The 27,822-nt window shown below is 27.6% G+C and overlaps 1 protein-coding gene across 17 annotated transcripts in view; it reads left to right on the forward strand.

Annotated features, from left to right (window-relative positions):
• Positions 1-27,822, forward strand: part of LOC142332279 (uncharacterized) — a 663,646-nt gene that overhangs the window by 593,418 nt on the left and 42,406 nt on the right. For all 17 annotated transcript variants that reach the window (XM_075378625.1, XM_075378616.1, XM_075378717.1 and 14 more), the window contains one exon: positions 25,940-25,966. In XM_075378625.1, coding sequence (XP_075234740.1) covers positions 25,940-25,966 — 27 coding nt within the window. The remainder of the gene's footprint in view (positions 1-25,939; positions 25,967-27,822) is intronic.

Genomic DNA, 27,822 nt, shown 5'->3' on the forward strand with positions numbered 1-27,822 from the left:
TCCGCCCACCATCAAGCAAGTTCGCTACAGTGCCTGATGAAGGAATTGCCAATGCAAAAACGTTTTCAAAGATGCCACTATTTCTCGCTCCTCCATCTGCTCGATGTGGTGTTATTGGCAGTGTGTGTTGGTTTGTTGCTTCTCATTGCCCATGAAGTAGATTTGCAAAAATGATGGATCGGCATCAGACATTGAGAACAATCAACCAATTTGTTGATACACTTGGCCCTGAATCTTAAATGTTGATTCAAAATTACGACCATCCTCATTCTGAACGATTTTTGTCATTTGGAAGCAAGAATTGAGTTTACAAATTTTACGAAAAAACAATTTCGATTGGGATGTGGGTCCAGCAAATAGTGTTTTCAATGGTTCTGGCGGCGAATTCAATGGTGGAAGTGAAACGTTTCCTGATGCGCAGCAAAGACTGGCCGATTCACCTTTGTATTTTAATGCATGACAGTGTTGGCATTCTTTGTCCATATTACTGATGACAATTAGTGGATGTGACAAATAGTCTATTTCTGGCCCATATTCGAATGCAAGGCGGTGAAGTGATGCACATGTCAATGCACAACATTCTTGTACGCGCTGTTAACCATGTGCTCTATGTGCATCGGTGACTCATTGACTTGCCTTCCTTTGTCTCAATGCATTAGCTTGAAGACGTTCATTGTGATGCTCTTGACTTTCATTTGCACATGTGTTTGCAACCTGGTCTCTTAAATTTACATTGTCCATCAATTGATCTTCTGCCGATTTATTTAACCGATGGTTATGGACTATTTGTGCATGCTGTGTACATCGTAAAATGAATAATTAGTGTAATTAATAAATTTTCATCCACATTACTGCTAATTTTCTCCTAAGATCATTCTAAAAAAGTGCCTCCCTCCTACATTTTTTTTTTATTTAGTAATTTTGAAGTTTCATAACCATGTGATAGTGTAATTAATCAATTAATAAAAAAATGAATAAACAAAAAAAAAAAACACAAAAAAAAAACGTTAAAATTTTAGTAGAAATTTTTCTCATTCTTTAATTATTTTCCTTTCTTTATTTTAACATCTATTTTACCAAATTTTAGATAATTGTAAATTAAAAACAATTTTAGAAAATTTTTTATAAAATTAATGAGCTACAAAAATTGTAACGTCAATTTTTTAAATATACTTTAAACTACAATTGTTATAAGTAACTTGTATTTTAATTTTATAAATGCTATAATTTATTTTACAAACTACATTTTTATTTTCAAAGAGCTGTTCAATACTTCATAAGTTGGATAGAATCAAATGAGAACTGACAATTTAAATTTGAAGGTTAAGTTGATTGTTATTAAATGCATGTGTACACATCATTAAAATTCATGAAAAATCATGTAAAATACTCACTTCAATACTGCACCTTACAAATTTGCATAATGTATATTTTTTAATTACACTTTAAAATGTTATTTCAATAAATAATAATATAATATAATATTTCTCAATAAGCACGCAATTCTAAACGCAATCGCACCGCTGCCTACCGGATCCAATTGTAGACCTTAACCATCCCAAGATCAACAACAACATATAAATAAATAAATAAATAAATAAACCGATTAAAAAACATTTTCTATTCCATTCTCGAATCAACTTAATCACACACACAAAATTTCATCAAAATCAGTCCAGTCGTTTAGGAGGAGTTCAGTGACATACATACGGACAGAAGAAATATTTGTATAAAGATATGAATATTTTAGAAATAAACATTAACCAATCTGACCTAGTACATGCAGAAGTAATTTATCATATCAAGATTATGCAAAGGTGATTTCATGATTTAAACAAGTTCAATAATTATTTTTTTTTAATGACTAGTTGAATGGCATTTTCCATGAAGTTTTCATTTTTCCTTACAGTTTTAAAAATAAAGTTAAAAGAGTTCTGTGTAATTGATAGTTCTTACGCCTTAATGAATGTATATTGTTTGTGGTTTTGTTTTGAATTTTTGAAGATAAGTAATTTACTAATGAATTTTAATTATTCATTGATATTCTTGTAATTGAAACATTTTAATCAGAGTTTACTTTCTAACATGAAGTAAATTTTACCTGTTGTAAAACTTACGTTTTAAGTAATGATTAACATCAAATAAGGTTTAAGACTGATGAGCAGTCCTAAAGAAATTAGTCAAATACACATTATTGTGCTAAGTTATTGTAGTTAATTAAATGTGCAAGAGTTTAAAAAAACTGTCTTATTTGCTATAAGTTTATTCAGTATGTGTGCTAGTTATTTTACTTATTTATAAAGTTCTTAAACTTCATAAATTATTACATTTATTGTATTGATTATGTTTTGTTTATAATAAATTATAAATTTTGTTTATGGCAAGTTATTGAGTTGTTAAAATTCATTTTTGATCTATAAACAGAAGAATTTTAGTTGTTAGCAAGATGTAAATTCAGCTTTATAAATCAATACCAGCAATTTGTGGAGCTCAGACATTTTTTCTTTAAAGGTTTCAGTAGCTTTTTTAATCTTTTATTCTTTTTCTGAAAACATTTTTTAACAGTAAGCATTCAGGCAATCTTTTTGTTTTATGTATTTGCTGCTAGTCACTGGTTCATTCTTTTAATACGTTATTTATTGGGAAGTAAAAGAGGATTTGAGTGTCAAATATTATATCTCTCAATAATTTAATATAAATACATACCATATATATATATATATATATAGATAAATTTTAGTTTAGATGTACTTAAATTACATTACTTTTTAGAAAATGTATATAAATATGTATATTACTGTTACTGTAACCCTCTTCAGATACATTTTCTATAGTTTAATGTAAAATATTTTATTTGTATCTAACATCTGATTTGTTTACAAATTTCCTCAAAAAATTTTTATTGAATATTATTAAAAAAAAATAATTGAATATCAGATTTTAATGTTTTATTTATTTAAGATTTAAACATATTGATATAAAATCAGAAACTAATGAAATTTCTAATTTTGTTTCTTTGTTATAAAAATAATGCAGAGTTTTCATTTTGTTTTTTTAAATATTTGTATTACTTAAGTTAGAGCGGGTTTTTATGGTTTAATTTATTTTATTGTGTTTACCACTTATTGATTGAAAATGTTTTATAACAGTCTTAAATTAAAACATTTATTGATTCTAAATTGGATGAGAAGTAAATATTTCTAGGTAAATTAATTAAATAAATATGAACAAATATAATGCTGCTAATATTAACATGAATGTATGTGTATGTATGCATTTGTGAAATTTTGTTGATTTTTAGAAATATTTGTGTATGAAACTTTGATCTTTAATTCTTTACCATGTAGACAGTTAAATTTCCTTCCTAATTACTATCCTTAAAGTTCTGTCAATAAGGACAAAACATTAAGTTGTAATTTCCTTCACATCTAATTGCTATCTTTAGTGACTGGTACATATACCACTCATGATAGTTTAGATAATTAACTGTATATTTTTCTTTATTTTAGTGTGTGTGCCATGTTGTTGTTAATAAGATAAGTTTAGTCTTTGTGATTTATGTGAGGAAGTGTGTATGTGTGTGATTGCAAGAATGAAATTGATGTGTTCTGTATATGTTTTAATTGGTATAGATTTTTTGTTATAATTTATCTAAGAATGAAATATCATGTAATATATAAATATTATTTGTTAAATATTGTAAGAAAGATGTAATTTTAGTCTGTAAACTGCTATAAATCAGTGTTTGTATAAATACATAATTATACATGTTTTAAATAATATTGTTTTATGTGAAATTACATGTATACAGTACTAAGAGAACTGAATTCTGTAAATAAGTTTAACCTTCTGAAATTTTGGTAATAGTAATATTTTGCTGTTTTTTATCATTGCCGTAATGTAATTGAGATTTAAGGTTTATTTACGTAAATAAAAGTGTTATAATTTAATTACTTGATGAAGTATTATTGTTTAACTGATTGGTGGATAAAATATTCAGCTTTTCTTATTAATTTAATTTACTGTTAAATTACATTTTAAGAGAAAAAATTATATTTGCGTTTCATGTTATTTTAACAAAGGTGGTCAATTCTCATCTGATTACAAGAGAAAGGTTATTAAAAAAAAAAAAATTGTACACATAATTTTTATATTGCGTAGAAATTCCATTACATTTATTTTTATATAAAAAAATGAATCGGTACAGATGAGCATTGAATTAAGGCAGATGAACATTACAGATTAATTATGCATAAAATCATTTCATTCATATGCTGCCAATAGATATAATAGGTTTAATTGTGAATATACATGAGAAATTAGTAAATCTGCATAGAATTAGTTTCTAATCAATGTTGGACGTTTTGAGCTTTTAACTGTTTATCAAAAAAACTTCCTATTATTCAGACATTCATAAATAGTTATTCAAATTGGTGCATACTGTTTTCATGCAAGTTGCATGAAATTAATTACCACTCTTTAAATGTATTGAAAATTATGTGAGGCATAAGTTTTCATCTAGTTTCTTATGATTAGTGCCATAAACCATAAACTCCATTAAAAAATAATTCATATTCAGTAGAAAAATAGTTAATAAAGTAATTACCCAAATTTGAGTTTCTAGTTGTTGACAAAGAAAATCTTTGTTGTTTACTTCAGAATTTATTAGGGTGAATAATTTAATAAATAAATCATTACTTTCTGTTGTATTGCTATCTAAAAAAAATATATCATTATCATTACTGTAAATTATTGGTATGCTTACCAAATTGAAATTAGGGCCTACACTAATGTGTATCTTCAGAGCTCAGTTATGATATATAGACTTATTTTTATATGCCAGGTATTTTATAAAGTAATTGGGTATCTTTTTGTTTTGAATAAGATGATCTAATTTATATTGTTTCATCAGGATTCACTCGCTTGAATTGAATTTAGCAAACCCTGTCATGTGGTATAGATGTGTTACTCAGTGATTTATTCATCATAATTATAAGAAAAATAAACTCATAGAATGATGTCTACCAGATAAATATATTAAAAGAATGGAGATAAAAATCTCTTAGAAGAAATAAAGTTTGTTTCGGCTGCAAGGCATACTGGTCAAACCAGTTATCATTTTGGTATGTTTGTTAGCATTTGAACTGGTCTTGACAATTCAAAAAAGAATGCTTGCCACTCAGCGTATCGTACAATGACTTTTATTGAATTTTATTAAATAATGCAATATTTAATTATCTGGTAAGTTTTTTTGTAATAAATTGTGTCATTGACTACTTGGTCATAAACTGCTTACTGCACCCATTTTTCATCTTTGGTGACATATGGGGAACAATTTATCAAATGTGGTTTCAGGTGTTTTAGAAACTGCAGATTAGAAAATGTTTAATTAGTTACTATTAATTGTTCATTATCTTGCTGAAATGAAAAAAAATTTGTGTGTCAAATGCACGAATCAAATGCAGAATTTGATCTATTATAAAATGTTTGTTTATTTATTATTAAATAAATCAGATCCATTTTCAGTATGATAAGAAGTGAGATTCAAAACATGGTCTTCAAATATTTTTCTATCATCAATTATTTGTGCACTGTTTTGTGATAAAGCTGTAGTCGGGGAGTTAATTAGTTTTGGATATTGGGTTTAATTCAGCAACTATATAGTCATTATATGCAAGTTCCTAGGTATTAAAAATATTAGTATTACAATCTTACTTTGTAGCCTAACAGAAGAATGTGAAACTTCAATTTATATATTTTCTATTAATGTACACAAATTAAATGAATGTCTCTTCAAATAATTATTTTTTTCTTTACTATATTAGTATAGATGAGTTATACTAATTCCCTACCTTTAACTCTACTCTTTAAAACTAATACTTTTAACTGCTACTTGTACTCTTAGCATTGGCTGAAATGTTTATTAAATTAAATGGAAAATTAGTCAGTCATTTCTTTGCTGCACCTATTACCTATTACATTTCCGTTGTTTTTATGTTTATTAAAGTTATCTAAGATAGAAGTTTAAGAAAGCTGTATTTTGCAGTGTAGGATGCATTGATTGTTTAAATTGGTATTGACTATTTTGTATAACTCATTTTTAGGAAATTGATCATTTTAAGGAAAGAATAAAAATAAACCTATTCACCAGTGTTGAAAAACAAAATTGTGTAATTTATTTAAAATGTGTACTGTCTTAATAGGTATTCCTTATGAGTTATATCATTCCCAAGCAATTAGATTTTTTAATGAACAATAAAACAGATCCTTAATTAAAATTAAAATAGAATATATGTCTAATGAAGTGCAGTATTCACTCAAAAGTGTTTTATTGTAGTTTCATTTTTTCTTAAATCACTGTTACTTTCTTGTTTTATATTGTCACATTAAATTATTTTGTTAATTTTTGTAGCATTTTTTCTTTTTTTAATAAGGTATTATCTTATTTCATGCTTATATCTTTCATTGTAACTTAATTTAAAAACGTGTAAATAAAATATTTGTATATGCCATGTGTTAATTATTACTGAAAGCTGAAAAAAGTTGTTGCTATGTTATCTGTATCCATGAAAAAATTGTGAAGTCTTAAAAAATAGTGTAAAGCTCAAAAGTATATAGTTTTCATTCATAATATGGCAACATGTTCTCATGTTTGTACTTTACTTGTTGACAGGAATATAGGATTATTACTAGATTCTCTCAAGTTCTGCATATTATAGATAAGGAGGCTGAACTCTAGTAACATAAACCACTGGCATTTACACTCTGTAAAGCCAGTTTCAGGTAATCAGTTATTTAAATAATTGATGCTATACTGTGTAAAAAAATATTTATTTCTGAATTTATTAAAAAAATATTAAAATTAAATTATTAAAAAAAAAATATTTGTCTCATGATACGTTCACTTATGGAACCACAAAGTATAGATACAGCATAAACATAAAAAATTTGATGTGCTTGTAGTAGCTTACAGATAAGACTTATAAAGTATTTTTTATTGTTTGAATATTTATCTCCTTGTATATTTTTTTCACTAATTAAGAATGTGTTTATACATGATTACTTAAAAAAAAAAATTATACTATAGTAGAATGATTTATTTTATTTGTTTAATTTTAAATGAACAAAGAGCAAGTATAATATACTCATGAAGTATCTTAATCATACAAGTCATTTTAATTATTTAAAAGGAGCACTCATTTTACATTTGATTATGTAATGAAATTTTAATCATAAATTCATAACAGTGTATATTTATTTTACTTAACATAGCTAAACATAAATGTATTATACAGATGTCTTAAGTATAAGTATTAGAATGTAATTTCTGTTACTCTCAACCCAGGGTCTATTCCAGAATTATCTTCTGATTGGCTAGTAAAATAAAAAAAGGAGATTATTTAAATTTTATATATATATATATATAGTAGTGCTTTATGCGTTGCTATGCAGCGCTAGTGCTAAATCTCGCTTTGTGTGATTTTTTGTCAGCTCATTCATGGGGCGTGGTGGTGGTTATTTGGGGTTGTGTACTCTCCAGGTATCAAATCAAGAACTTCCTATTAATTCCTTGGCAGTGGTCATGTTTTGGTGGTAGGATTGCTACATTTGAAAATTTGAGAGTATCTTCTGAAGACTGGAATTCATTAGTATAAATTTCTGTGACTATAATGATCTGCATAAAACTGAACTGGGTAATTTAATGCTTCCTTTGCCTACTTCATTTTTGAGATGAGGGTATTCTCCATTATCATTTTGTAGCAAGAATTCAGCAAACTCACTTTCTTCAGTATTAGTTTTCATGTTTCTTTTCAATTTGAACTTTTTAAATGTGGCCAAAGAGGAGAGAATTTTGAACAGTTGTTGATCTTGAGTCATGTTGAACCACTGGGCTGAAGAAGGTGATGCAATCTTTACTTTTTTTTCTAAATTTAAGTTTTTAAATTTTATTCATTTTCAAAATATTATATTTATTTTGTTTTTATTTATTAAATTGGTTTATTTCAATTCACTACTGAAATTGATTATTGACATAGCCAGTTTTAAAAAATGATGCAGATGTACAATGAAATAGTGTTTTTGTGATACCGCTAGAAAATGCATGATGGATGGGGCTAGGTGACCATTGATGACATATCTAGGGATTGTAAGCTTTCATTGTGAGATTGTATCAGTGGTTGGGGTTCAGGGACTCTGTCATGGTTTTATATTGATTTCCCCATAAGAAATGTACATTGAAGTAGTATTTTCATGTTATTTAGATATAGCAAAAAAAATATTTATTTCTTTTCCATATGATATCATTCAGACACTTATTGTACTGTGATCAAGCTGTAGCAGACTCTCTTTAAGCATCTAGCAGAGTAGATATCTAGCCAGTTATCTCCCATCTGAGCTGCTGATTGGTTCAAAGAGCTGGGTCGCCAGGCAGACCTTTTTTGTGTGAAGATCTCATACCAAGTCTGGGCTCTAGGGGAGATATTGATGAAAATCTTCTATTTAAACTGTTTGCGGTTAACACTGTTAGGGGTGGGCTTGTTTATGTGACTTGCAAAATGGTACTGCAATTCCTGTGTAGCACAACACCCTTCACTGTTTGAATTGTCCTCTGAAGCTTGTTTACTATTTTATCATGAACTTCTAATGTTATTGTAGTTCCAGCTTCTATATTTCAGTCTGCAAAGTGGTTCTAAGGAATGACATTGGATACTATTGAAGCATTTTAATAATACCTGCTTGAATATGTTTGGTTAATTCAGTGAATGAGTATGTGTCCATTCTTTAGACTGTTCCTTGTCTCTACCATTTTATGTATATTAAATAATAATTAAAACTTTATGTAGTTAAAAAAAGTAAATTTTTTCACTACATTTATGGAGTTGGCATATTTCTCCTTCCTCCTGAAAATTTTTTAAATATATTTATCTTCTTTGCAGCTTAATATTCGCCTCATAGTTGGAAGGAGTGAACAACAGGTTCCATGTTTCAACTACTACTTTACTAATATTGAAAAGTATTTATTCATATAATTAGTACTGCACAGAATGGATGGCTGATTGCCATCCATTTGTGTCTTGTAGAATGACAATTTGTAGATTAATGATGGATACTATGTATGTATCGTTGTTGTGACACTACTTTATTTTCAGCAGATAATTGAGGACAAGGTTTTCAACATCAGTATTTGATAGATATTTGATCTTATTATACTGTTTTTATGTTTACAAATGAGACATGAACAACACTACCATGCAATTAATAGAAATGTAAATGACCATGATTAAATGGAAATAAATTACTTAACAAAAAAAATATATATTATAAGTAATATACCTTTTCAGTTCTTCAATATTTTGAAGCCTGTATTATACCAATTTAATAACAGCTATCAACACTTTATTAGCTATTAATTTGGCAGCGATTTAAAAAAAAATCAGAACTAAAAAATATATTTGCAGTTTCTTTTGAATTCAGTTTTATTAATTTTTTAAAAATTTGTTATATTTTTCCTTTTTTTAAACATGGATAGGCCTTCAAAAAGCAGTGCTTGATTACAAAAAGCCATTTCCAAACGTTTATCTTCAAAGTAAGTAATGGTATGTAGAAAGATGACCTAATGAGTCTGGGCTAAGACTATCTGGATTGGAAATATGTATTATTTATTGAGCTTAATTTTTCCTTATTTTCTTGAACTTTTCTCAAAAATACTTTCAGTATCAGAATGACATAATGTTACAAAATATCATAGATGTAACAATCTTCATGAAGCAATGATTGTAAAAAAACAACTGTGCTTTTAAATTTTTTTGTAAACAATGTAATTTTTTATTTAAACAAAACCTTTTACTTAAGTTATCTAGACAATTTTACAATGAGTCTCAGTGAAACTTCCTTAAAATAAAAATAAAATAAAAAATCGTCAGAATCTGTCTAGCTTAAATAAATTTAAAAATATGAACTGTTACAGATTCTTAGAAACTGAGTTGAGAAAATCCTCATTTTTGTCTGTTAAAAATCTGATAGAATGAATTTTATTGATTCACATGATATTTATGACTACGTTTTTCATTCTCACATAATTTTTATTGAAAATATTCTTATTACCAAAATTTTTAAAACAATTATTTAAGTTATTTTTATTTTTAAAACTTTTTTTGGAACTACTTGACAAATAAATATGTGACTGATAAAGTTATCATACATAAATAAATTTTTAATGACTTCTGGTGTTAGTTTTTAACAGAAACTAATTTATAATGCATAGGTACAGTTAATGAACAACATGTGTTCATAAATTGTGCAAAATCTGTGACATGGCAACTCTTTTTCCTTAATGGTTTTTTCAGTAATATAAAGAGAATAGAGTAACAGCTCTTGTTCCCAAGCTGATGCATGTGTTCTGAAAATGTTTTGCATTTCATGATGGGGCTTTTGTAATAAATTCAGCAATGTGTTATAGTTATATATATGAAGAAAAAACCTAATTTTCACATTCTGGTGGTTAGTTTCCCTGCCTATAGATTTTTTAATTAACATGAATACATTACTCATATGTATTGTAATTATTATAAAAAAATATTGAGTGACATTTCTTAAGAATTCATTTTGATTTTACTTTTAATTTTTTTTTTTTAAGTAGTTTGCCAAATAGTATTTTCTGTTGGAATAATTAAATATATTCATTGAATGTTTTCCATTCTGAATTTGATTGCAAGAGTTAAATGGGATAATATTACTAAATTATGGAAAAAAAATTTTATCCTTGGCTGAAAAATCATTAGCCCTCTGCATTATAATTGCAAAGTTTGTTTCATGGAATAATGAATTATGTCTTTTGGATATGAAGTTATTTAATGTTCTTAATTCACAAATTGCCATTATAAGTCGTAAGTAAATTTTAACTTGCTATTTTTCTATGTTCTCAAGTTACTTTATTAATTGACTTAACATAGTAATTTCTACATTTGATAGTTTATTTTTCTGTGTAGCTTTTTAAAATATTATTTAGTTCAGGTAGTAATTTCTGCTTTTGATGGGTTTTTCTATGTAGCTTTTTAAAAAAAATTATTTAGTTCAGGTGTTTTCTTGTATGATGTAGTCCTTTCATAACAGTATTCTTTCAAGTACATTGTGATTCCTCAATAAACTGGTAGTGTTCACTGTTGCTTTGTTTTTAATTGTTAGGGCTTGTAAAGTGAAGTAAACTATGGTTCTTATGTTAATAATGCTAACTTTTTATTTAGATTAAAACTAGATATGCTGTTATTTTGTGTCATGCAGTAATCGTATTATTCATTTTAAAATTCTGGATGTTTGGAGTAGATGTCAAAAATAAGTGTTAAAGTGTTCAGTGTTGTTTTCTTCTTGTTAAGACTTCTATATCAAAGGTGCAGTTAACTGCTAAAGTGCTAATTCTATTTAATATAAATATTTTTGTGTTTTTTTTTAACTTTGCTTTTAAAAGTATATTATGTAAGTGTGAAATAAAAGAACATCTTTTTTTTGTTATTCAGACATAAATTTTTGGTGTCTTAAAAATATTTTTACTATACCAATTATATATATTTAGTTATTATAAGTTGAAATTTATGTTCAAATGCCTGTGAATATGTTTATTATACATTAGCAGATGCATAATACAATTTTAAAGTTTCTTTTAGATATCTGGGTCTTTTTTTAACAATATATTAATTTTGTTTAATTATTGTATTTAATGTAATTAAAAGCCTTTTTTTGTATTTATGTTTATAATATGGGATTGTTCTTAGTTTTAATTAATTAATTTTTATTTGTCTATTATTTAACTCTATTGATTAAGTATTTAAAAGAGAAAAACTTCTGTCTTATTGTAGATAAATATGAAACATTTTTTCAGAAACTTAAATTAAAACTTCATTGTTAAATAATCTACACTAGGCATAATAACTTTTAAGTGAATTTTCTTCAAATAATTTGTAAAAAAAAATCACTACTAACTTCACTCATAGCGGTTACAATATCAGGTGAGTTAACAATGTGCATAATAAAACTTATGTTGTAGTGAACTATTAAAGTTAGTTTATTAAAATTTTTCTGTTCTGATGTGTTTTGTGTGTGTGTGTGTGTGTGTGTGTGTGTGTGTGTGTGTGTGTGTGTTTGTTTGTTTAGTGAAATGAAATATATCTGAATATTTGTATATATCTATGTTTTAAAACAAAATAAATTATTAGGTGAGAAAGAACTAACTGTTGTGTATAGTCAGTTATAATTAAAATAATATTCTTGATGAGTGTATTTATTTTGAAATTTTTTAATAAATTATAATCTATAATCATACATTTAATATAAATTTACTGCTGATGGTTTACTCATTTTTGAATATATTAAGTCTCTACTTATTCCATAATCTATATTTATTGTACGTTGTGATTATTGGCATTGCTGGATTTTAGATGATGTGCGTATAGGTATATATATATGTGTGTGTGTATAATATATATATGTGTATGTATTTAATTTTCGATAAAACTATATATCATAGTTTTTGAAAAATAGTGTGTGTATATATATATATATATATATATATATATATATATATATATATATATTTACAAAAACTATGATTCATAGTTTCATAGTTTTCAAAACTATGATTCATAGTTTTTGAAAAATAGTGTGTATATATATATATATATATATATATATATATATATATATATATATATATATACAAAAACTATGATTCAGAATGTATTCTTTAGTGCATGCATACAAGCCTAAACACGGTTTGCATGGTACTCGTGTACATAATTGATTAATATATTATAAGAAAATTACACTTTTGACTGCATGCTTTTTTTAAGTATAATATTTGCTTCTTAGTTTCTTTGGAGTGTAATTTTTCTAAGAGATGCATGCCTTCTTTTAATTTGCCATTTTTTTATTTTATTTAAAGAAAGTTGATTCTCTTTTTCAGCAATAATGATATTAGAATGCTTGCTGTTGAATAGTGTTCCTTAATAACTAATTAAGTATATAAATTACATTTCTTTATTTATCTAGCCTTATTAATTTGTTTAATTTTGTAATTACATATGAATATGTATTTGAATGTATAAATTATTGAAATATTTTGTGCATTTCTACAAAAAGCATTAATTTTAATTAAACTGATTAAGTATTTTTGCAAATATTAAATATTGCAAATATTGTTTTTTGTTTTATTTGCTTCTAAAAAAATATTTATAAAACAAAGGTGAGTATTACTGAATTTATTTTATCTATCTCTAAATTTGTTTATTGTATATGTGGATTGATATTGTTCTTGTTTGTGTAATTTTTAAAAAATATTATCTAAAGTAATCATGCATAGATATTATTGCTTATTCTTTCCATGTCCTGAAAGAAGTGGAAATATTGCAGTTCTGTGGAAAATTTAAACCTAGGTGGAACCTTACCCCTTCCCTAGAAATTAAAGAAATATTCTTTGTACTAATGTCTGTAATTATAGAAAACTTTTCTCAAGGTAGCGTATATTTTAAACAGAGATGTTGTTTGGATATTCTTTGGGATGTCTGTGCTTTCTATTTCACTAGTTGAGAGTTAGATTCCTGTCAGTTTGTTTTAAATTGTTGCCCAAGTTTTACCGATACTGCTGAAAATCACTAGAAACAATTTTTGGTTTAAAAATATTTTTGTTAAAATAAATGATTTGCTAGTGATACTGTAAGTATTATAAAACATACTGTGCAATAAGATTTATAAAAACATATTCATAACTTTTTTTCATCGTACAAATGGATTTATTTTTAACCCAAAATCTCATTATACAAAAGTTGTAAATAGCATCACTGCTGACCATTTTTTAATAATAATAAACAGTAATTTTTTGTTTTTGTAAATGAATTAGTGTTCACTGACAGAACATTGCACAGAATTTATTTAAAGTGAAAGTATTCCCCTCACCTCTCACTCGCTCTCTCTCTCTCTGTCTGTCTGTCTGTGTGTGTGCATTCATGAGTGCGCATGTGTGTTTGAGAGTATGCATGTGCGTGAGTTAATTGTGCATAATTATAATTAGTAAATAAGTAGAGTATAGCGTATGTATATTTATTATTTATACATTGAAATTGCTGTTATTATATTTTAGTGATTTTTGTTTTGTAGTATAAAAGCAATTCTAAATGCATATGTTAATTGTGACTATGGTGTATAATTATCTCATTTTATGTAAAATTGATATATTAAGCAGGCTTTGGTGTGCTGAAATAAGTAAATTAAGAAATAAAAGACATTTAGTTGAATTTCTTATTTGTTTTTCTGTCAAAAATATTTTTTAAAGTGATGTAGTTAGAGAAAAATATGATGTTAACTCTACAGAAGAAGCAGCATGTAATTTAATATGCTTACTATTGTGGTGCTTTAATTCATTATATTCTTGTACAACTTCATGATGTAATTATACAGAATTATTATTATTAATATTATGAATGACAGATATTAACAAGAGAATAAAATAATTACTATATTTAGATCTGACACTAACAAATCAAATATTTAGAAAAAGTTCTCATTATTATGTAATACTGCCAATGCATATAATTTATTGATTGTCATTGTAAATATTGTGCTGTAACCATTAGTTTATTTTTCACCTTGGATCATCACATAACTTTTATTAAGAGGTTTTAGTGAATCTAAAAGTTAAAATATTAATATTAAAATCATTAGTAGAAATAATATGTTTTTTTTTTTGGAGGGGGGATTTTTCTCAGTGAAAAATTCTTAATACAATATGTTAATTTAGTAAACATAAATAAAATTAAATAAAAAGTGGTTATGTTTGTAGCAGAAAGGAAATTAATTGCTACTTAATTTTATTTTTCCAGTAAAAATGTAGGTCAAAAATAATTAAGATTAAATTCCAATAATTTAAAGTAGCATCTAAACAACATTGTGTTGGTCTAAATTAATCAAGAAAAATAAAGCAAGTCAGTATATCTGTCATTTTTTATCTCCTTTCACGTGTGTGTTCATTCTAACTCTCAGTAATGTACGAGGTGTGATCAAAAAATACGGTGAATAATTTTTTATTAAAATAAGTAATAAGGTTACATAGAATTCGATTTAATCTCATTCAAAGTACTGTCCTTGGCTAGCAATGCACTTATCCCAATGTTGACTCCATGACTGGAGTCATTTCTGGAAGGCATCTTTCGGAAGGGCTTTCAGCTGCTCGGTTGTGGCCCTCTCAATGTCAGCAATGGTGTCAAAACGTTTTCCTTTAAGCACAGTTTCAATTTTTGGGAAGTGCCAAAAGTCGCATGGTGCTAAATCCGGTGAGTATGGCGGATGTGGACAGACAGGAACACTTTTTTCGGCCAAAAATTCGCGAATGAGAAGTAAGGTGTGACACGGCGAGTTGTCGTGGTGAAGAAGGAAGCCATTGGTCCATTTTTCTGGTCGCTTTCTTTGTACGTCGTTTCGCAAACGTTGCAGTACACCCTTATAAAATTCAGAGTTTACAGTTGTTCCCCTTGAAACGAACTCTGATCGCACTATGCCCTCACTATCGAAAAAAACAACGAGCCTGACCTTGAAGTTGGATTTTGACTGACGTGCCTTTTTAGGGTGAGGAGATGAACTGGTTTTCCATTGGGAACTCTGCATTTTGGTCAGAGTCATAGCCATAGACCCAGATTTCATCTCCAGTTACAATTTTAGCCATGAAGTCCGGATCTGCATGAAGACGACCCTTCAACTCCGTGCAAATTGACACACGACTTTCCTTCTGTTCATCACTCAAAAGTCTGGGAACAAATTTTGCACTCATCGTCTCATTTGCAATTCATTAGTTAAAATGCTTTGAACGGATTTATACGAGATATTAAGGTCTTCCGATAGCTCTCGAATAGTCATGTGCCTGTTTGAACGAACCATTGATTCCACTTTTTACACATTTTCAACTGTTTTTGAGGTTACTGGACATCCCGCACGCTGCTCGTCTTCAACAGACTCATTTCCGTTTTGAAATCGGTCATACCACTTGTACACAGTCTTCAAAGTTACCATATTATCGCTGTACACCGATTCTAACATTTCGTGAACTTCTTTGGCACTCTTTTGCAACTTAAAACAAATCTTAATGTTAATGCTTTGTTCAAAATCCATGTTGCGCGACAGACACGATAAACACAACTCCACTGTAGCGGCTCTGGCAGCTGACCGGCAAGTTCGAACGTGTTACAACTTGTCCCTGCCTGTCTCAGTTGATCACACTGTTGGACAAATTACAGCAGATGCCGCTATAAAAAATCATTCACCATATTTTTTGATCACACCTTGTATTTTATTATTTTTATTGAGAGAATAAAGTTCCAGCCTACACTGATGTGATACATCTTCAATATTTGTCTTCTCAATATGAAACAAAAACTCATATTTTCTACATTATGAAGATATATATTTTATCTTACCATTAGTTTTTAACCATGGAAATAAACCAAATGCCCAAAAATAAAAAATATTTTTTGAAAAACTGAACTTTGGCTTCTACTATTACTATGACGTTATTTATATTTGAATGTTACTACATTTAAAAAATATTCTAGAAGAACAACAAGATGACAGAAATAACACCTCTTCTTTACTAGAGAACTTCAAATATAGTCCCCAAAATGGCCAATTTTAACTGTAAATGGTTAAAAGAGGACTGATTGAAAAAGATTGAAATTTCAATACAAGATACAATCTGAATAAAATACAAATTTAATTATTTAAATTTGAACTGGATATTAAGCAGGAATTTATTAACAGCAAAACATTAATGTAAGATCATTACATGATGGCTCTGTTGGTGGCTTAGAAGCATTACTGGTTGGTAAACTGAAAGTTCAGGTTTTGTTACGCCAGCATGCAGCTGAATCTCATGACAATGTGGAACAAGCTTTAGAAGTCTCCTTACGAATTAAAACGAATAAAAATAGCCATAATATCTGTGACTCAGCCAGTACCATATGTGTATCCAAAATGATTAACTTAATGTAAATCTGTTTTATCTTTTGTAGTCAGTAAAAGTTTCAAATATAAAGTGAAGGTAAACAATGTTTTTTTTTAAATCTTACTTGAATTTCAGTGTGTATAACAAACAAAATGATTATTTATGAAGTTAAAGTAATAAATATATTTATAAATTAAATGTAGGGTGGGATGTTAATGAATAGTCCTATATGAAAGCAGTCAGTCGTATTCTATATTTTATAATTTATTAGCTTTTTGCTCATATTGCAAAAGAAGATTTATCAAAAGTGCTGTGTCCTGAACCAGAACAGTTTTTGTAACTGTGTTTACACAAATAAATAATTTATGTGTTGATTTTGAATAAATGCTGAAGATTTTCGCAAATTTGGAGTTACTTAGCTGTTCCTCAAAAATAAATTATCATTAGAAAGATTCTATTCATTTTTCAAAAAATAGCTTATTCATTTGAATCAATTAAGTTCTGTTAATTTTGATTGTTATGAAAATATAAAAAAACAGAGTGTCAACTGAGACCGCTGTGGATTAATTTTTAGTGTATAACAAGCGTAAACAAGAATAGTAATGATAAAAACTCATAGAAATGAACATAGTAATATTAATGTAAGAATAGTAATTTATGCCTGACAGAAAGTGAATTTTTAGCTGATTACAGTATGTGGAAGAATATAATGAACATGCATAAGAAAAAGGAAATGAAACTGACTAATAAAATAACTTACTTTTTTATTTGTGAATCTGACCTAATTAACTCACTTAAGTGTAAAAGAAAATTCAAAGAAATTTACTACTTCTACATTTATCTAAGCTTTTGCCACTGAACCTGCTTGATCTGTGTAAGATTTATATGCCATGGGTGCTGTTTGGTGTGTTTTCATAAGTTCTCTAATGCTTCTGCCATGTTGTGGTTTGTAACAGAATAGATGGCTAATTGACAAAACATGAGAGCAACATGTCGACCATAATACCAATAATGTAGATGAAAATGTGATACCATTTGCCATTTTTAAGTAAATTCAAACCAATATTAGACAGTTTACAAAAAATCAAAGCACCTTTAGCTTAATACCTTATTCTTTAATTAGTTTCGTGTTATTCATATTAGGGATTTGTAAATGTGCAGGCCATTCTACAAATTTTATGTAAAAGTTGTTTAAAAACATTTTTCTTTTACATGAAAATAGTGAAGATTCTATCTGTTTGTCAAACAGACAAACATCTGTCTGCTCATTATTTACCAAAAACTTGTTTTTACTGGTTTAGTCTTATTGTATTTTAAAGCAGTGTTTCTTATGTGATCATTCTTGTTTTCATTTACGATACTTGTACATTATGAATAAATATTTTAAATTCTTATTGTAAGTGTTTCAAAGTCTAAATAATGATAGCTACTTAACAGTTTTTTATGAGTTTTAATTTTTTCCTTTTGAATATGAAAACTGTCAAGATAAATTTCAGCATTCCAGTTTCCTTTGTGAATCCTACAGTCATTCCTTTCTTCTCGCAAGTTTAAAAAAATTTTTAATTTTATATATACCACCTGTTGTTCACTCAAGATAAATTCTCTTGATCTCTCTACTACAAACAATGGGTTAATCACTGGCATGTAATTCATCATATTTAGCTAAACAATGTAATACCCTAAATCATTTTACTTTTATTTTATTTTGTTTCGTTTTTTTTTTTTACATTCTGTTATTTTGATTTTTAGCTATGAGTTCACAATTATTAGGACTGTTTGATATTATAGAGTAATTTTGAAGTTTTTTATTAATTTAAATCATTTATCACTTTATTTCCTCTTTCAAAATCTGTGTTTGTAATTGCTATAAAATTATTGATATATTAACACTTTCCTTGCTGTGCTGTACATTTAAGTAATAGTGTGTGCAAGTATTTGGAGTCTACTACCACATTATTAAAAAATATAAGTAGAAGCATCATGATACATATTCAGTTAATACGAGTAAATTTTAGTTACTATGTTACTCTTTTTGTTTTTCATGTATGATTCTAAATTTCTTTTTTGGTATTTTGTTTTTAGTTAAATTGAGATCTACTTATTGGCATTAGTTTCCAAGTAGCATTACATATAACTTATGTTTTGTTCCTTAATACAAGTTTTTTTTTACTGTTACCTGTTTATCTACAATAGGTAATAAATTCAGTAGCATTTCCCATTAATATCACTGGACATTTCATTAAATGAATCAAAGAATAATCACATTATCTTATATTTTGCTTGTTTCTTGATAGGAAAAATTGTAGATTAGAGCTAGTGATATAGATTAGACCATAGTTCATGAAAAGAAATGAGAAATTATTGAATGTATTTTAAATTTAATTAAGATTATACTTATAATAAATCATCATTTACTATTAAGTAATATAAACAATGGTGTTTTGCATACAATACTGCATTTCAGTGTCATGATAATAACCAATTGTCTGTATTGTATACAATTGTCTGTACTTTGTATACTTTATTATTATATTTTTTAAGCAGACATTCATTTTTCTATCAAACTCCACTCATATATTTGTGCATTAAATAATTTAATCAAGATTGAAAAAAATATTTTTATTTAGTCTTGTTCAAAGATTTGCTTACACAAATGATATCAAAATTTGTGTGTACAGATACTACGTATATTCTTTGCATTGTATCCGTCTTGTAAAAGGATTTGTTGTATTCTAAAAGCACAGCTTGTAATGAATGGTTAATTTGTTCTGCCACTGGATCTAAATTTTTTTTATAACTTACACTGTATTCAGCAAATTAGCTAACAAACTTTTTTAGCTGTGTTATGCTTAAAATATTCTCTTTTTAATGTATTGGTCCATTATATAATATCCCTTTTTTTTCTTGTTGATAATTAAATACGATTGTATTATATGTCTAATTGTAACAAGCATTTTGTAATTAGAATTTGTTTAAATATAAGGAAAGTTTTGCTTTATATGTTTATTAAAATATATAGAAAAATGTTTCATTTTTCTAGTAATGTCATTCTCATACAATCATCTGATAGTCTCTTTTACTCTTATAAGAACAATATTCTTTATTGTTTTCTTTAATTTTTGATTATTATTGTTTTTACAATAATTGTTACAAGTGATAAAATTAAAATTTTTAAAAAACGTACGAAGCCGTTTCGAAAAAAAACATATGTATTACAGCGCCTCCTGGTGGCTTATAACTATAAAACTAATCGTAAGAACCTGCTCTGAAGTGACACCGTTGTAATGCAAAAACCACATCAAAATTGGCCCAATCATTTTAGAGAAACACATCTATTGCATCGTCCCCTATTGGCCTATAACCATAAAACTAATCTAAAAATCTGCTCTGAGGTGTAATGCAAAAAACTGCATCAAAATCTGCCCAGCCGTTTTAGAGAAACACATCTGCTGCAGCGCCCACTGTTGGCCTATAACCATAAAACATGTCTTAAGAACCTGCTGTGTAGTGATACCTGTGTAATGTAAAAACCGCATTGAAATTAGTCCAGCAGTTTTTTAGGAAAATGGTAACAGACATACTCACACACACACACACACAGAACCTCTTACCCCAAATGCATATGTCGTCTCCGTTCTGTTGTGGGTAAAAAATTAAAATATTAAAAAACAAAAACTATTATAAATTATAAAATTACACATTTATATTATAAATATTGTACAATTATAATTCTAAAAAATCTTCTCTGCAGAGTTTGAAGCATTGTGCATAACACGTTGTTTCACAACAGGATGGGGCACATTAACTTGTTGCATTATTTTACATTATTTACATTATATTTCCCAGTTTTCCTTTCAGCTGTAATGCATGTAAAGCACCTGAAGCACCATAAATGATTTCACTGAGAGTAATGATGTTCAGTATATAGTTGTCTCTGTAATGAATAGAGTGAAAGTGCCATCTAGGTCTGAATATCATCTGCATTTTGGTAGGATAGGCATGATGTTATGCACTAGTATTTTCAGTTCATTGATGAAAGCAATGACAAACCACTTCACTCATTTTTACCCTAAAAGAATGCTTGTTATTCATGAAAATGGCCATAGTACATATGGAAAACGCTCATGTCAGATTACTTACTACCATTGTGGTTATGGCACTTAACATAATAATTATAAAAATAATATGATTAAAAAATAAATAAAATTGTGAATGTAATAATATATTTATTATTTATGATTTATAGTATATTTTATAAAAATCCATATAATTGTTTGATTTTTAGTTTTTAATATTATTTATTAATTTGATATAATTTATTATTTTTACTTATTACTAAAAAAAATTGATTATCTATGTTATTTGTGAACATTATCGACTATTATTTTAATTATTCATTAAAATGTTATAGTCTAACACGTAATACAGCAATTATATTAAATATGTGTTAGTACTTAATAATTTTTTTTTTTTGTTTCTGTTATATTAATTTTTTTACTTCATTTCTTTTATTCAATTTTTGTGTTACATTGTACATTTATGCTTAAAAATTTGTTCCTTTTTAAAAATTCTCTACAGCAAAAAGGTAGTTTGCTAAAGTATATAAAAAACAGTACTTCTCTGTTTAATTATTAATAATATTCAATAAAAGCAATTGCTGATTTTGCAAGCTATTTTTTTTTCAATGGTGGTTGGCATTTGTAGTAATTGAAATTAAATTGTAGTTCAGTATGGGGAATATGCTCCAGTTCTTATCATTCAGTTACTCTTTTAGACTTGTCAGTAAAAAATTCTTGTTTTCGTAAATTGAAAATGTAACTAATATTTAAGTGATGTACAAATTATGTGCTGCCATTAGGCATACCTCCATCCATTTATAGTCAAAGAGCTGTTAAACATTTTAGGGTAGGTATTTGAGACAGCAAAGAAGTAGGTCCCTTATTATTGGTTTTTCATATGTTTAAATGATGTTATAATTCTGTATTTACTAGTACATATTTTCAATGCAGGAGAAACCTTAAACCCATATTTTTAAGAAAAACAGATGGTTCAATGCTTTGGGTCAGTAACACTGTATCCGCAACATAACCTAAAAAAACCACATTTTCATTCATATCTTACATACCAGTGAACCAATTTTTATTTTATTATTTTACCAAATTACTTGTCATTCAAAGGGCATTCCAATGAGTTCTCAAAAGTTACATTATCTCATTTAAAAAATAATTTTCACAGTTTTAATCCACAGATTATGATTATCTGAAATGGTTTAAGAAGTAATATCACATAATTTTTGTAGTTATTTTCCTTTGACTGAAATTTAAAAAAGGTACTACCCCCAACTGGGTTTTCACTCCTTCTGAGCAAAGGGGTGAGTGGATTTTAATTTTCTTTTCATCAAAATTCATTATTTTTTTTGGATTGCCAATTAATGTAATTAAATGTTACCATTGCCATTTAAGATTTTTGAGTTGGGATAGCTATAGCAGAGAGGGTGGGTTCCACCCCTTTGAAAATAATTTCCGAGATTGTATACATGCCTGCAAACAGAAATACAATGGGACTGATAGCTGTTTAATAATAAATGTAACTTTTCAAATGATCACATGGTATAAAAAAATATATAAAAACATTTTTTTTTGACCATTTTTAACCACTTGAGAGCAACCGGTAACCGCCTAGAAGACATTACTTCGGTTGGTCCCAAGTGACATGGCTGAAGACTAGCCCCCCCATTAGTGCAGCTTGAAGCTAATCTCCCAACTGGATCCCTCTTGGATCACTGAGATATCACAACATTCCTCCCAGTTGCCATGGTGACTCTCCCCAAGAGGGCTACCCTTCCTGTCCTTATCACCTAGCATGGGTCCGGGTATGCACCCCACGCATACCCCCCTAAATTGTACGCCCATATAACACAACATACGCATAGCATTACTTACTTGCACTCACGTATAGTATTCCCGATCACTTGGCAGGTAAAAAGTCCCACCAAAATGGCCCTCCTTTTAAAATTTTTTTTCTGGGTATAAATATTATTCTGTCTAAACCTCAGCATGCTTCAAATATATTTTTTTGATATTTATGAAAACTATTTTGAAACAGCCTGGCAAAATTTTATACCTGACTAAATAATGTGACTTTTTTATTTTTTATTTCATTAAATACTAAATTTGAAAGTATTAAAATTTCAAAATGCCTTAAACATTTTTTTTGCAAATAAAATTTTGCAAAATTAAAAATCAAAGGTTGGCTAGGCCCCACTACCCTACAGCCAGGACTTCGATTTGTTTTCAGACATTACAAAAGAAGTGTTACACAAATTTTCACGGTGCCTCAAATACCTACCCTAAAATGTTTAACAGCTCTCCTATTATATCACTGGTTTATCTATTTTTATTTATAATATGAAGATTTATTTCTGATGTTTCTAAATTTTGTCATGGAAGAAAATAAACGTGCATTCATTTTTTCTCAATTTAGGGGCTAAATGATGTTATCTGTATTACTCATTTCTTCTTAAACCAACACAGCTTATTTCTTATTTGCATTAAAAGTTATGTAATTATAAATAAATGTTTATTTTTAAAAATGATTTTTAACAAGCACATTTACGTCCAGATTTGTACATTTTTCACCCAGTAATTTTCCAATAATATTCTCATGCTGGTGATATAAACAGACTCTAAAATAGTTCCAATATTTTACTTTCTAAGTTTAATTTTATTACTTGTAGTTACAAGTAGTATGTATATAACAATATATAATATGTATTTTATATATATATATATATATATATATATATAATATGTATTTTATATATATATATATATATATAAGTAATATATATATAACTGATTTAACAGTAATTTAAATTTTATTTGTTGTTTGGATCAAATTCTGAGAACTAAGAATTATTATTAACCAGAGTGTTTATAAAAACTGTTTCAAGATTTCAGGAGATGGTCTCTTACATCAAAATAAAGAAAAGCTTTATATCAGCATATGTCTGGAAGCACTTAGCTTACTGGCTATGTGCCATTTTGTATTTTTAACATAAACATTTATTTCTCAGCAGTGGTTAAGTGTATTGAACTGAAAAAAAAACACAGTTTGTTTAATAACCAGTGACTGTTCAGAGAGTTCTAAGGTTTGAATCTTAGTAGAAGCAGTTACTTTTGTATGGATTTGAATACTAGATCGTGGATACCAGTATTCTTTGGTGATTGGGTTTCAATTAACCATACGTCAGGAATTTTTGGCCTAAGACTGTACGAGACTACATTTCATTTACATTTGTATACATATTATCCACATTCATCCTCTGAAGTAATATCTTACGGTGGTTCCAGAGGCTAAACAGAAAAAGAGTGTCTGTTCATAAAATGAAAAATGTGTAATGCAAATTATTTTTCATTATTAATATTATATAGTATTATAATATTTTCATGATTTCAATAATATCTGTATTTTATTTTATTGTAATTTTTCCATTAAATTGTGTAATTTATTAAATGTTAGCATTAATGAAATTATTCCAGTTGAGATCATGTCAAGTTAGTTAATTTTATGTGGGAGGAAATGAGAACTGATTTTTTTAATCTAGAGTGATCACTTCAAGAATTTTTTCCATAACTTTTTATTTATGAATGAATTTGGATAAATAAGATGTCATTCATTCTCTTTGTCATAAAACGCTTAGAATTTATTTACATAACATACGATTTAAATAAACCAGTGGTTGCAAAAATATTATCAATTAAAAAGTTTACATGGATGCCATTTTAAAATGGATTGAGAGATCAGGTTCATTATTTTTATACAAGTTTCGTATACTCTATGTACCCTAGCATTAGCAATGTATGAAATTTCAGCTTGATATGATTAACCATTCCTGACCAATAAATTTTTATGTTAAAAATACAAAATTACAGATAGTAAGTAAGCTAAGCATTTCCAGACATATGTTGATATAAAGTATTTTTCTTTATTTCTATGTGAGGACCATCACCTGAATTCTTGAAGTGGTTTTTTTTATAAAGACTGTGTGTTATTGTATGCAATTTATCTGATAAAATTCTGAATGCAGGAAGTTCTTAGTTGCATGGACTAATTATCAAAATTTACCTATTATATGTGATTCACATCAGACAGCATGTAGCATTCTAAACATCAGGCAGTAAGGTGATTTGAATCGCTGTTTAAGTGATATAAATGAATTATTGAAAATGAATATTAGAATTAACTGTGAATGATAGTTATTGATTGTAGCATTTAAAAGTATGTCAGTATTTTAGTATTTGTGTAGTGTGCATATTTATGTTTTTGTAAATTTTTAAATTATTTTTTGTTGTAGATATTAACTGATCAGAGTGATCATTAATGTTTCTTCTTAAAACTGTTTTGAGTGTGTTTTATAGTCCTATGATTTAAATAGTGCCGTAATCTCTGTTTTTCCATAATTTAAATTGCTTGATAAGAGAGAATGATCTGTGTTTAGTATTTAAATTGAATTATTTGCTTCCCTAGATTTAATTTGTTAGCATTTTTGTTGAGATAGAAAGTTGGAAGAAATTGAAATTTGAAAAAGTTTTTTATTTAGGATAGTTAGTTAACTCATTCAATTTATTTTTGTTAAATTAATGTATTTTTTTTTTAAACAACATTAACTATTTGTTACTGTTTCAACCAGCAGTATTTTTTGTGTTTGCTTCAGTTATTTCTCTTTAAATCTACGAAAGCAGAACAATTTTATTCTTTAATAGTAGACATTAACAACAAAGTAAAATTTATTTTAAAGAAAAAATGTACAACCAAATTAAGAATAACGTGTATATCACTTAAAATAAATATTTAATTTATATTTATTTTGTTTTTGTATATGCTTTTAAAGATAAATTTATTACTTTTCAATCAATTTAATTATTTAAATATTTTCGGCTAATACAGTTGTTTTTCTAGGGACCTCCAGGATTGGATGGAATGAAGGTAAGGGAGCTATTATGGAAACATTTTTTAGTTTACTTTTTTTATGCAATATTTACTTTATGATGTACGTACGTATTTATAAAATTCATTATAGTGTAACATTTTCTACTGATTTTAAAATTGTATTTAAATTTTCTTGTGAGTAACTAAACATCATGTTAAATTTTATTTTTTAACACATTCAATGCTTGCTTTTCATCAGTATGTTAACCCTCCTTGCTGAATTATTGTTGAAATATACTGGCTTTCAATATTTATATAAACAGGGTACGTCTTGGAATTTAAAACATTTGAAAAACCCAATAAACATGACCATGTGCTCTAGTGGTGCCTGGGAGACAAAAAAGTACTGGCTTTATGCAGTCCATGCTGAACACTCACTTGCACATGGTGAAGCAAGTTTGTAGATTTCTTGCTTGTTCATGCTGACAATTTATGTTAAATAAACTTGCCACTGTGAACAAGTAAGAAATTTATGAATTTGCTCAACTGTATGTGAGTGAATTTCAGCACAGACGGTATAAATCCACCACTATTTTATCTCCCATCTGGATTAGTGCATGACCAATACTAAGAATATCATTTTACATGATGGTTTTCTTTTTAACCTCCAGGACCACTGTTAGGTATTGCTTCAGAGGAAGAGATGAATGATTTGTAGCATGTGTGAAAATGCCATGCCTGATTGGGATCTAAACCTGGGACCTCAGGATGAAAGGCCAATATGCGTTGGAGACCAGCAGTTTTTTAATTAGATAAAAATAACTTATTTCTTCACTTTCTGAAAAAAGAAAGACCAAAGTTTGTAAATTTTACTTATAAAAAGCCTGTGTTAAATTTACATGCAATAAATCCTCAATTTATTCCATATATCAATAATTGATTTAGAATTTTAGGTAGTTTTCATAAGGAAGCTACCCATTGTAATGGGTACCATGATTCGACTTCCAGAAAATTTCAATACGTTTTTGCATTTCACTTCCTCCAGACCCCAAAACCACCATCAGTTCAAAAGTATATATATATATTTCACTTATTTGTGGACACGATAACTGCTGTAACTTTGTGTCAATCACTTTCAAATTGATACATAAAATATAACAACCCAAAATCTTGGTCGAGTTTGTTAATGGGAAAAATCAGATCATGGGGTGGAAATGGGGGGGGCTTTTTTGAAAAAAAAAAACAACAAAATATCGCTATAATTTTCTTATTAAGTAAAATATTGAAGTCATTTTAAGTTCCTACTATTCTTTGGATAAGGGCCTAAAATTTATCTAAGTAAGGTTTTTGATATCACCAACTATTGGCCCAGGGGGTGGGAAAAATGGGGTATAAAGACAAAAAAAAATCATATCTCCCTTAATAGGTACAGTATTGAATTGGTTTAATGTGGTTATTTGTTCTCTAAACATTATCTAACAGTTTTTTCTGAAACAATTTTTGATATAACCAACCCTTACAGCAAGGGATGACCAAAATTTTGCTGGAATTGTAAGAAGGTAGGGCTAGTGGTATGCTAATCATGTGAAACTTTTTTCACATGCAACCATTGTTGTATTGAGTAAATTTGAAGTTTTTCTTAACTTTAAGGTAGAAAACTTTTTTATCCCTTACTTAGTATTGGTGAAATCTACCTCCGCCTTCCAATGTGCTGAAAGGGATGTTTTTTTTAATTTTATTTTTGTAACAGTTAGATTAATTTACAATTTATTTTCATCTGACTACATCTATCATCTGATTTGTTTACAAGCTGAAAATTAGTTTTTATCTAAGTTCCTCTGAAATTTTTAGAATAATTCTGACAAACATGAAAAGTAACTGTTCTATTTACATTTTAAATATGTAATGATGAG

The sequence above is a fragment of the Lycorma delicatula genome, chromosome 1 (assembly GCF_047948215.1).
Source record: "Lycorma delicatula isolate Av1 chromosome 1, ASM4794821v1, whole genome shotgun sequence".
NCBI lineage: Eukaryota > Metazoa > Arthropoda > Insecta > Hemiptera > Fulgoridae > Lycorma > Lycorma delicatula.